This window comes from Calypte anna, chromosome 3 (assembly GCF_003957555.1).
Source record: "Calypte anna isolate BGI_N300 chromosome 3, bCalAnn1_v1.p, whole genome shotgun sequence".
Classification (NCBI taxonomy): domain Eukaryota; kingdom Metazoa; phylum Chordata; class Aves; order Apodiformes; family Trochilidae; genus Calypte; species Calypte anna.
The window spans coordinates 18,529,723-18,540,225 of NC_044246.1; the positions used below are offsets into that span (position 1 = coordinate 18,529,723).

Consider the following 10,503-nt stretch of genomic DNA (forward strand, 5'->3'; position numbering starts at 1 on the left):
AGGGGAGCAACCCACGGTTCCGGGTTCCAAACCGCGTCCGCGAATCCCGGGACGAGTTTTGACCGCCTGAAAGGGCCGGTTCCCGCCAGGGAGCAAAATGTGTGCCCGGAGAGTCGCGGGAAACCCTCCGGGGATGGACGGGGGGGGGGGAAGGGGGCAGGTAGGCTCGGGATCCTGGCAAAGGTCGCTATGACTCATTAAAAAAAGTTAGAAGGAATAGCAGGTTAATTGCGGTAGGCTTTCTCTCACTTTAAAGCCCACCGGTTTTAAAGAGAAAGTATACTGCCCTCCGCTCAAAAGGAAAGAAAATTTGAAAAATAAATAAATAACAAAAAACTTGGTGTTGTTTGTCATTTACTCTCTCTCCCCAAATTCCTTTTCACGGTAGTGTACATCTGCGGGGAAGATGTGTTTCTTCCTAGCATGTGAAGATTGCAGGAGTTATAATTTGCTCGCTTCTCCTAGCGATAAAGACACACACACATCCTCCGACCCTCTCTCTGTCCGCCCCATGCGGGGAGTGCCCATGTCCTCAGCCGTCTGCAAGTGGGTGAAGGGCAGTGGGCATCAATCTCTCTGCCTCTCCGGCGGGGGTTCATCCAGAGCCCAGACATCGGCATTTGCCCCTCCGTGAAACGAATGAGGGGATCCGCACAGGCAGGGACTTGTAGAAAGATGCAGGGCAAGAGTTTGGTTTAATGTGTTCTTGTTTTGAACGGGAACAGCACGGGCCTGCAGCCACCCAGACGGGCTGCTGTCTGCAAGCAGGCGGTGGAAGTACAGCCGAGGGGGAGATTTAAAGATGACTGCAGACCTATCCTGGCACTCGGGGACACAAATCAGTTAGGTGCAGTGGAAGGCTCTAAGGAAGACACAAGGCCACCCCCCCCCCTTCCCTCAGAGAGTTTGCGCCCCTGTTAATAAAAGGAGCATTACGATAAAATCGACTTTTTATTTCACTCGTATTTCGCAATTATTGTGTTGACACTGACGGTCTCGCACACTGCTTTGTACGAGATGACTGCGTGGAGGCTCCTCCCGACAGGGGCCCTCGACAAAACCACTCACGGGGCCGGGGCAAGGGCTGAAATGAAACCCCAGGCTACACAGCCGGGCGGCAGCGGGACCGGGCACAAGTTTCAGTCAGCCCACATAGAGCCTTTCACTGCGGCTGAACGGAAAGATCAAGCAAAACGTTCCTGTCGGCCTAAAGGCAGATGTTAGCAAGCAATTCGATTCTCCTGCTCTGAAATATAACTGCAGTGACCGAGCTCTTTCGCAAATGCCAGGAAAGAAAAAAGGGAGGGAAATGGGGAAAATAAAAATAAATAATAAAAAAAAAAAACCTCCTCTCCCTGTCGTTTGATTCCCTCGCAAGTCGATGCAACTTGTCTCGCCCCGCGCCGTGGCTTTGCATGCAGTGTCTGCAAGGGCGAACCCAGAGCTCTAGGAACTGAACTACTGTTTCGTGCAATCTGCAGCCTGTTTAAAGTGAAAGTTCCTACGGAGGGTCTGGCTTGTAGATTCTGTACTCACTTTTTAGGGTGCTAAGAAGACACTTTCTCAGATCTAAGTCCATGCAACTGGTTTTGACATCTCATTCCCGGCTAGACTGATCAGCTGCTCCAGTTCAGATTCAGCCGCTGTGGCTATGAGATGGAGGGAGAGGAAGCGGAGTCAGGTATATCCCTAATAAACGTGGGGCGACCGTGCCGGCGTAGCGGGGAGGCGGGGGGTGGGTAGGGGCCATCTCAGACCTTACTAGCGCTTTTGTCTTTTGCTACGGTCCTCAGAGCAGGAGGGAGTGGAACGGGACTATATTCTCCATCGCGAAAGGAATACGGTGTGTGCGCAGATGTCGGGGGGGTGTCCTCTCGCCATTTCTGCCCAGAGTAATGTTCGCACTGGATCGGTTCTCCCTTGCCGTGACCGTCCGCTAACGGCTGCGGCTGCGAACTATCCCGCCGATTAAGTTGGCTAGGAAGCCTCAGGCCGGGTTGCTTTCGTTTACAAACAAGCACCGTTTAAATCCCGGAGAAGCCTGCCTGCATCAAGGAACTAAGCTGCCGAGTCCTCGTTTTGTAAAGGAAGGGTGGGATAATTGTGCCAAGGGGCTTTACGGACCCTTCACCGACATCCCCGAATTTGTTTTTAACGAATTTGAACTGTCTCTCTCTTGCTTTGCAAAGGAAAACTCTATTTTGCTATCTCGGGCGGGATCCTCCCACTCTTCACCGCTTCTGCACTCCAGCACTCGAGAAAAGCCCGGACAGGTACGAGGACATGCAGCTTCCAAAGCGGAGTGCACTAGAAAAAACACAGACTTAGGCGGCTGATACGCTCAGGCGTCCGGACATTCTGGGAGCTGGACGCGGGCTGATCCGCTGCCCCATCCTCCTCCTGCCTCCCTACCCCGCCGCGTTTCTCCTGGCCGCAGCCCTGGCGCGACTTTTTGCCGGGAGCCTCCGCCGCCGCCGGGAGCAGCCGCCGGCTCCGGCCTCTCCTTCCCCCGGAGACGGCCACTACAGCCCAGAGCGGCACGGAGGCTCCGTCCATCGGCCGCGGAGGGTCAGGCTGCGAGGAGGGGAGCCGCAGCCTAATCTCCTGTGGCTTCACCAGATCCTTGACGGGCCTGGGAGGCTAAAAAGGTACCGTGTCAGAAGTATACAATTGCAGAGACCTCTTCTGTCAGGGCTGCAAATTGAATTAAAACAGCTGGAGGCATCAATTATTATTTCTCCCCAAAAGGGAAACATTAAAGTCATTGAAACTACCCTGAGTTTGGGGACGGGACACTACTCCCGGATTGCTTCACCTGGGCCAGCGTTGGGGGTCCCGTCGACCTGCGCAGCCCGTGCTCCCTCCGCGCCCGCGGAGGCACCGCCCCGCCCTCCGATCGCTCATCTCACCCTCTCATTCTCTCCTGATTTACAGCTCATACAATTTCCCTCCCTCGTTTTTCACTTTGGGTAGACTACGGGTCGCTGCCCCGCAGAATCAGTAAACTAAAAGGCAGTGTGTAATAGGCACGCATGGGTCATCAGAGCCCCCTTAATGGTGCGAAATGTGTCTGACTTTTTACGTGTGACCCCTCCTAGGTGAACCCCCCCGAAACGCTCCCGGAAATCATGTAGAAATGAAAGACCAGCTCTCAGAGCACCGGAGCTCAGTGGGGCACGGTCAGCGACTAATGGAGGGGCAATCCTGCACCCATCCTGTGCCATCATGCCTTCTCCTAGCTCCTGGGCAGGTACGGTCCGCCTGTAATGGGATCCCAGGTCACGAACAGGGTCTCTATTGTACACGAGAGGCCTCTTCCCTATGGAGCTCTCCAACAGTTGTTACTGGGCGCTGGGGAGCGGAGTTAAGCTAACGCAGTTATAAAGAAACTTCCTGCAAAGGCCGCAGACGGGTTTTTCTCCCCGCCGCAGCCACGGGTGCCGGGAACGGCAGTGCCGACGGTCTGGAGCGGTGGGGAAGGAATAGGGCAGCGGGGCCGGGATGGGGCAGAGGGATCCGGACGGGGCGGCGGGCCCTGGACAGGATTGCGGCGCCCGGATGAGGCAACGGGATCCGGACGGGGCGGCGGCTCCGTCCCTCCGCGCCGCGGGGCCCTGTGGCGAATGGCAGGGACACGGACTCTTCCCTCCGGCGCTCCTCCTCTCCCCCGATGGGAGCCTACAGTGTCAATCACGGCGGAAATTTCTCCCTCGCTAGCTAATATCTCAGCTCGCAGGGCCGCCTCTGAGTGGGTCTGAGCAATCTGTCAGCCCAGCCGGGGAGCCACCTCAAAACAGATCGGGTTACCCCTGATTGACAGCGTCACCATGGCAAATAATTTGACTAAAACTATTGTCTTCTCCTGGCAGTCCCGGGGTCAGATAACCGGACCAATCACAGCGCGGATAATCACTTTTCATGCCAGCTTAGAATAATATTATTAAAAAAAAAAAAAAAAAAAGCGGGGGGGAGAGAAAGAAAGGGGGGAAAAACTCCGAGAGGGAGAGGAGCGAGGGAGCAGGGCTTTACCACTATATTATGAGGGATCTCGCGGCGGCGGGGGGTGGGGGGGAAGCAGGGAGATCCCAAACCGGCGGTCGAGGGGGGTGGGGGTGGGAGAGTCGCGGCCGCTGCGAGCGCTGCAGATAGGAGACAAAAGAGGCACAAAAGTTACTCTCGCAACTTGGACTTACAAAAAGGAGGCGGCTGAAGGCAAAAAACCGCCCGCGCTCGGGCTCCCGAGGCTTTTTTTTCTTCGCTCTTCGCCTTTTTATTTTCTTTCTTTGCCTTTTTTTTTTTTCTTGGGTTGTTGGTTTTTGGGGTTTTTTTTCCTGCCTGGCTCCCGCGGCAGCTCCGGGGCCGGGCGCTGCTGATGGCCACGGCCCCCCGAACCCGGCCGTGACGCCCGACCGGGCCCCGCCGGGCGCTGCCGCCCCGGGGCCGACCTCGCATGCCGGGCGCTGCCTGCCGCCCCGCGCCTCTCCCCTCTATGCGTCCGTAGGGTGCGCAGCGGGGAAGGGCTCACCATGTCGATGCTCCCGACTTTTGGTTTCACCCAAGAGCAAGTGGCCTGCGTCTGCGAGGTGCTCCAGCAAGGCGGCAACATTGAGCGGCTGGGGCGGTTCCTCTGGTCCCTCCCTGCCTGCGAGCACCTCCACAAGAACGAGAGCGTCTTGAAGGCCAAGGCGGTGGTGGCTTTCCACCGGGGCAACTTTCGCGAGCTCTACAAGATCCTGGAGAGCCACCAGTTCTCGGCGCACAACCACCCCAAGCTGCAGCAGCTCTGGCTCAAGGCGCACTACATCGAGGCGGAGAAGCTGCGGGGGCGCCCCCTGGGGGCGGTGGGCAAGTACCGGGTGCGCCGCAAGTTCCCGCTGCCCCGCTCCATCTGGGACGGCGAGGAGACCAGCTACTGCTTCAAGGAGAAGAGCCGCAGCGTCCTCCGCGAGTGGTACGCCCACAACCCCTACCCGTCCCCCCGCGAGAAGCGGGAGCTGGCCGAGGCCACCGGCCTCACCACCACGCAGGTCAGCAACTGGTTCAAGAACCGCCGGCAGCGGGACCGCGCGGCCGAGGCCAAAGAAAGGTACGATTCCCCCCTGCTCTCTCCCTCGGCTCCCCCGGTGTCCCCGATGTCTCCGACTCCCCGGCCCCGCCGCTCGCCCCGCGCCTCTCCCTCTGTCTCAGCCCTGTCTGCGAGGAGGCCCGCGGGAGGGAGCACCCGGGAGGGCCCGGCATCTCCGGGCCAGGGGCCACCGCAGGCGAGCAAGGTGGGCTCTCGGCGTTGGGTCTGTCCGCCAAAAGTAGCCCAGGGAGAGGCGGCCGCGACCCTTCTCCCTTCGAGAACGCACTCCCTGCTCAGCCGGCGCGGCGGCCGCGGGGCAGCTCCTTCTGACGGGGACGCTATCCACGGCTGGCAGCGGGGCACGGTTAAGCAGCGCTGCCGCTTCCTCCCCGCCACAACCCCGCCTGAAGCCCAACTGGGTCCGAGGTGCCGATGCGGGTCCGCGTGCCTGCAGGACTGAAGGCGAGGGCTTCAAGGCCGGCACAGTGAGGAGCGTGTCTGTGAGGGTTACCCCGGTATAGAGAAGGGAAGCCCGGGGAGCAGCCGGGAACGAGTGGGTCTGAAGGATGTAAATGGTGATTTGCAAAAACTTCCTCAAAGTTCAGCTGCTGGAGTCAGCTGGAACACCTGGACAAGGAGTGACAGGGGCAACCTCTTACCCGCTCTTGAAACTGCAGTTCGTATTAGTCACCAAGCAAGGTGCTCCCGAGTGCATGTTAATAGGGATATATTCTTGGACCGAGTGTGATTCAGAAGCTGTTTTTCTCGTTAAATGTAGTGAAGGGTTCATTAATTGCCCTGCAAAGGTTAATGCCGACATGCTTGGGTATTTGGGATGAGTTTTTCGTCAGCTGTTCCTGTGCCTTAGGAAGACGGTTTGAAGAAGCAAAAATCTTTTTCGAACTGCACAGTGGTTACTCAGGAGCTCGCTGAAATGCTCGGCCCATACGGATCTGGCCGTAAGGCCTGGGCGGTTAATTAACGGATTAGAAATCTCCCGTGGATCCGTACCTCCGAGATTTATTTTTTTCTTTCGTTTCTGCCCAATGTATTTTGGAAATGGCAAGCGCCGCGGCCGTACATCTGTGCAGCCAGACAGATTCGGGCTTAGAACAGATTTGCTCCATACATTTCCCCAAACGGTGCTAGCGCTTTAATTTTCCTTCAAATCCCTCAAGTGTTGGTTTTACGAGATGTTAGAGATCCTTTTTACTTCTGATAGCTGGGACTCACCTTCAAATATCCAAAGGAAATGAAGGTTACACTTATTCCATTATTTTTTTCTTTTTCCCGAGGAACCAAATTTTAAAGGTCTCCGGGGACAGATAAGTTTTTTGACACTGAAAAATACACTCAAACTAATATTACACTCCAGATGTTGGAAAACGGATAGTTCATTGGATTGCCATTAACTTAAGCAAACTTATTCAAACACAGCTTTCTTGTCTCTTTTTATTTTTTTGGCACAAAGTGTCTCCAGCCACATCCTGCAGCCCTTATTGAAGAAAAATCAATAGCTCAATGGCTTCACTTCTCTCTAACAAATCCTGCAGGATATGGTCTCTCTGTCAGAGAGTGTGTTTCAAAGCTTCCACGGAAGCTTTTAAATAGAATTGCAACACCTTCAGTATTTCAGGCAGGGCTATGTCAAAGACATTTCTACGGGGGCTATGTCTAAAATCCATGTTAGCCTTGACGGGACTGCAGCCCCCACCCCATGTTGTTCCTCTCATTTCGGAAAAAAAGAAAAAAGAAAAAAAGAAAAAAGGAAAAAAACCCTAACACCTATATCTGCAAAGGCTTGGCCAAGCTCCAGCGATTTCTCGGTATTTACCGGTGATGAGTTTTGAAATTATGTCCTGCCTTTCCGTGCCGGCTGCTTGTGCCGTTAGGCACACCGGCGTTGCCGGTTCCCCCCTCTTCGGAGCAGGGCAAGGGGCCACCCGGGCTCCCCGATTCGCCATCCGAAGAGGGACGGAGGGACAGCAGCGGGAGCGCGGAGTGTTTTCCGACAAAGAGGGGGAAATTCGCGAGTTAGCTGTTTGCTTGCCTTATTTTCATTGTCGGGGTGTGTTTTGAGCTTTAAGCTTCCGAGAGAGAAAAAAAAAAAAAGCCGGCCAGCTACTCAACCGAAATCCTTTCCCACCTGATGGGAGCTCACCGACTGTGCTGCTGCATGGAGCCATCATGCCCGCAGCCCACCGCGCTTAGGCCTTCCCCGGAGAAATAGGGGCCGAATTTGTCTTAATCTACGGGAGCAGTTTTTAAGTGAAAAAGTTTTGGGGTTTTTTGTTTGTTTGTTCGTTTTGTTTATTTGGTTTTTGGTTTTTTGGTAGGGTTTTTTTCCCTATTTCCCGTCCTCCCTGCTCAATCCCCACACTGTGCAAGCGCTTTGGACGCAGAAAATTACGTTTTGGCAAAGTGACCAAAGTGACTAGCTCCGCTGGGCTAGTGGGAGACGCTGTTTACAAGTTCAGCGGACCTTAGACCTTTGTGCCAGATGAAGAGACCTTGGAGGTTTGCAGAGTTTGTAAACCTACTGTTTCTGCATTCCCCCCCACCTCCGCCCGCAGCCCCCGGGAACCAACTCCCCGCCGCCCCCGCTCCGGCTGTGCGCGCCCCGGAGCGGCGGCCACACGGTGATTTCCCTCCCTCTTTTGTGTTTCCTATAGGGAAAACAACGAGAATTCCAACTCCAACAGTCACAACCCGCTCTCGGCGTCAATGAACGGGAATAAGACAGTTTTGGGGAGCTCAGAGGACGAGAAGACTCCGTCGGGGACTCCGGATCATACCTCCTCCAGTCCCGCACTGCTGCTCAGCTCCAACCCCGGGCTGCAGCCCCTGCACAGCCTGGGCCACCCCCAGGGCCCCAGCGCCATCCCAGTGCCCAGCGCCGACCCTATGCACCACCACAGCTTGCAGGACTCCATCCTCAACCCCATGTCATCTAACCTGGTCGATCTAGGCTCTTAAAACCATGTACACGCTCCGTCCTTCGCACCAGCCTTTTACACTTTTTTTTCTTCTATTTTTTTTCTTTTTTTTCCCCCTTGAGCTTACCAGAGACTTAAAAAGCGAAGACAAACTCCTCAGTGGATGTGTTGTGCCCTTTGGCAAAAGGCTGGCTGAAAGTTCAGAAGGAATTGGACTCGGCTGTGGGCAGTACTGTTGTGAAAAGCCTTGAGGGTTGCTTAAAGGTGGTCTCAGGCGTGCAGACTGTTGGGCAAGGAGCTGTGATTTTCACGGCAGGATCAAAGGCCGTTCAGTGTAATAGCTCTTTCCAGCCTTAGTTTCAGAAATCTCTCGGTGGTGTCACTCGTTCAGGCCGGTCTATATGGGAAGAGGCACATTGTAATTTTTTATGTTGGGTGGGTGGGAAGGAAAGGGGAAAGCAAGGCCGCTGTTTCCATGACTATTTGGAAGTTACACATCGCTCCCGTTATTCTATTGTAGCTATGTATCCGTGGCAGGTGTACAATTTCAAGTAAGAATACAAAAGCTGTAGTCAAGTTATAGCAGCAACACGCGCTCTAGGCAGACTGTAACCTTCTTATAGCTGATGCTATGCAAAGAGACGGCTTCTTTGGCCTTGTCCATGTGGTGCTTTCGCCATTTGCTGGGTGGGAAAGGCAGTGATGGCCCACCTCCAGTCCCAAAGGAAGGTAGGGGCAGATTGTCCCTTCGGTGTGCAACGCAGGCAGGAGTGGGCTTAAAAAAAAAAAAAAAAATTTAAAAAAAATAATAAAAAAAGAATTGCTGCTCAAGTTTAGACCTAAACGACAGTATCAACCGCAAGTCACTCACCTTAGTTTTGTTTATTGTTTATATTATGTGAATACATTCTTTGAAAATATTTCTGCTTTTATTTTATAATAAAATTTAGAAATCTAATTCGGCGTGCGGTTGCTTCACTCGGCCGTGGGGTGTTTTCGGTCTCAGCCCTGAACAGGGCAGGGTGGGCTGACGGTCTCGGTCCCCCGGGGCGCCCACCCCGGTGCTCACCCCACTGCCGCCGCAGAGCATCGTCCCCCACCGTCTCCAAAACCGTCAGAGGGCACTTCCGCACCCCTGCCCTATTCGGCAGGGCACGGCGGGGGCCTCTACGGCCCGTACCGGGGAAAAGCTTGAGGAAAGCTTGATAGAGGAGCTCTGCGAGAGTGGGGAGGCAAGGGGGCACGGAAAGACAGGCTGTGCGGGCCCTGAGGGGAGTGGGAATGTTGTCCACCTGCTCTCCCGAGGGCACGGCCGGTCAGGCAGTCGGCTTTTCCGCCCCGGTGCTCGCTGGCCCGGACAGAAAATCGTCCCCACACCCCAGTGGCGGGTGCGCACACTGAGCCTGGACCAGGTCCGGCACGACTGGGCTACGGACGCGGCTCGAGCACCCGGAAAGTGATGCCAGGAATAGGATTTCTTTATTCCTCTCTCCTCCTTTTATTTTTTTTTTTTAATTCATTTCTTTTCATTAGCACGGGGGTGGCAAAGAGACAGCTTACTTGTTGCAGTATTAAAAGATAAGAGGTATGGATGATTTAATTTCAGCTTGCACCCTCTCTAACTACACCTTGCTAAAAGCTCAATGTGATATATGGTTGGTTTAAAATTTTCCTCAGAGCTTGCAAGGCGTTTTATTTTTTTTTTTTTTAATTGTGAAAAATAAACCGAGAAAACGATATGGCTTCAAGCGGGATAGAAATACGTGTAGATCAGCAAGGAACGTGTCCAGGTTTCAGACGCTGTCTGAAATTTCAATCAGCGGGGGTTTTGTGCGGGAAATGTCCTAATTTGATATAATCTGGGGCTGAATTAGCGCCTCCGGGCGTTTGCGGGTGTCCACTAAAAGAACATTTCTCTGCGGCCCCGTTACAGTCTATAGAAGGGAAGGTATGGATGTCGGTAACGGGAAGGGGCAGCATGGAAAAAAGGGTTCTCTCTTACTCGAAGTTATAAATCCAGTGTTCTCTTTAAGCCGGGGTAAAGGGGGTATGTTCAGGTTTGCCTGTTTCTGCTCTTCGGGATGATTTTTAAGCAGTGGAGAAGATGTGGCTTTTGCCTCTGCTGTGGGAGCATACCAGGGGTCGTGCATGAATTAGGGTCTAAAGAGCAGATCCTGTTATTTCCGTTGAGGGGTATCTAGTAGTTTTAGCTATGAATTTTCACCGTTTGAAAGAAACATTTCTCATATATAGGAACCACTGATTCCTAGGGTTGAAGAAGATTCCCCCGTCCTGTAAAATAACACTTGCACTGGTGCAAGTGAATCGCAAAGAATTAATTAATTGCCTAGTTATTTACTCTGGTTTTGAGACAAAAATAAGTTTGGGAAGGAAAACAGCACAGAACGACTGTGTTAATAAAACGTGACCTCTTAGCTGATATAAAACCTCAAGGGTTTGCCCTCTGAAGGACAAAAAAAATAAAATAAAATAAAAAATATA

The 10,503-nt window shown here is 53.6% G+C and overlaps 1 protein-coding gene and 1 long non-coding RNA gene across 4 annotated transcripts; one reads left to right on the forward strand and one right to left on the reverse strand.

Annotated features, from left to right (window-relative positions):
* Nucleotides 1–932: 932 nt before the first annotated feature.
* Nucleotides 933–2,903, reverse strand: LOC115598094. Of its 3 annotated transcripts, none has more exons than XR_003987380.1 (3): nucleotides 1,758–2,903; nucleotides 1,537–1,643; nucleotides 933–1,424 (listed from the first exon to the last, which is right to left on the reverse strand). It is a non-coding gene; the product is annotated as an uncharacterized LOC115598094 (long non-coding RNA). The 3 variants fall into 3 exon arrangements; XR_003987381.1 differs by having other exon boundaries at nucleotides 933–1,171; nucleotides 1,347–1,643; XR_003987379.1 differs by having other exon boundaries at nucleotides 933–1,643.
* Nucleotides 2,904–4,320: 1,417 nt separating this feature from the next.
* SIX2 (SIX homeobox 2) lies at nucleotides 4,321–8,816 on the forward strand. Its single transcript, XM_008496584.2, has 2 exons — nucleotides 4,321–5,086; nucleotides 7,738–8,816. Exons 1-2 carry the CDS (start codon nucleotides 4,527–4,529, stop codon nucleotides 8,039–8,041), a joined length of 864 nt encoding a protein of 287 aa, XP_008494806.2. The 5' UTR covers nucleotides 4,321–4,526; the 3' UTR covers nucleotides 8,042–8,816.
* Nucleotides 8,817–10,503: the final 1,687 nt, after the last annotated feature.

Coding starts and splice junctions, on each gene's coding strand:
- SIX2 (XM_008496584.2), top strand. CDS start 4,527: ATGTCGATGCTCCCGACTTTTGGTTTCACCCAAGAGCAAGTGGCCTGC. Junction 5,087..7,737: donor GCGGCCGAGGCCAAAGAAAG/GTACGATTCCCC, acceptor TGTTTCCTATAG/GGAAAACAACGAGAATTCCA.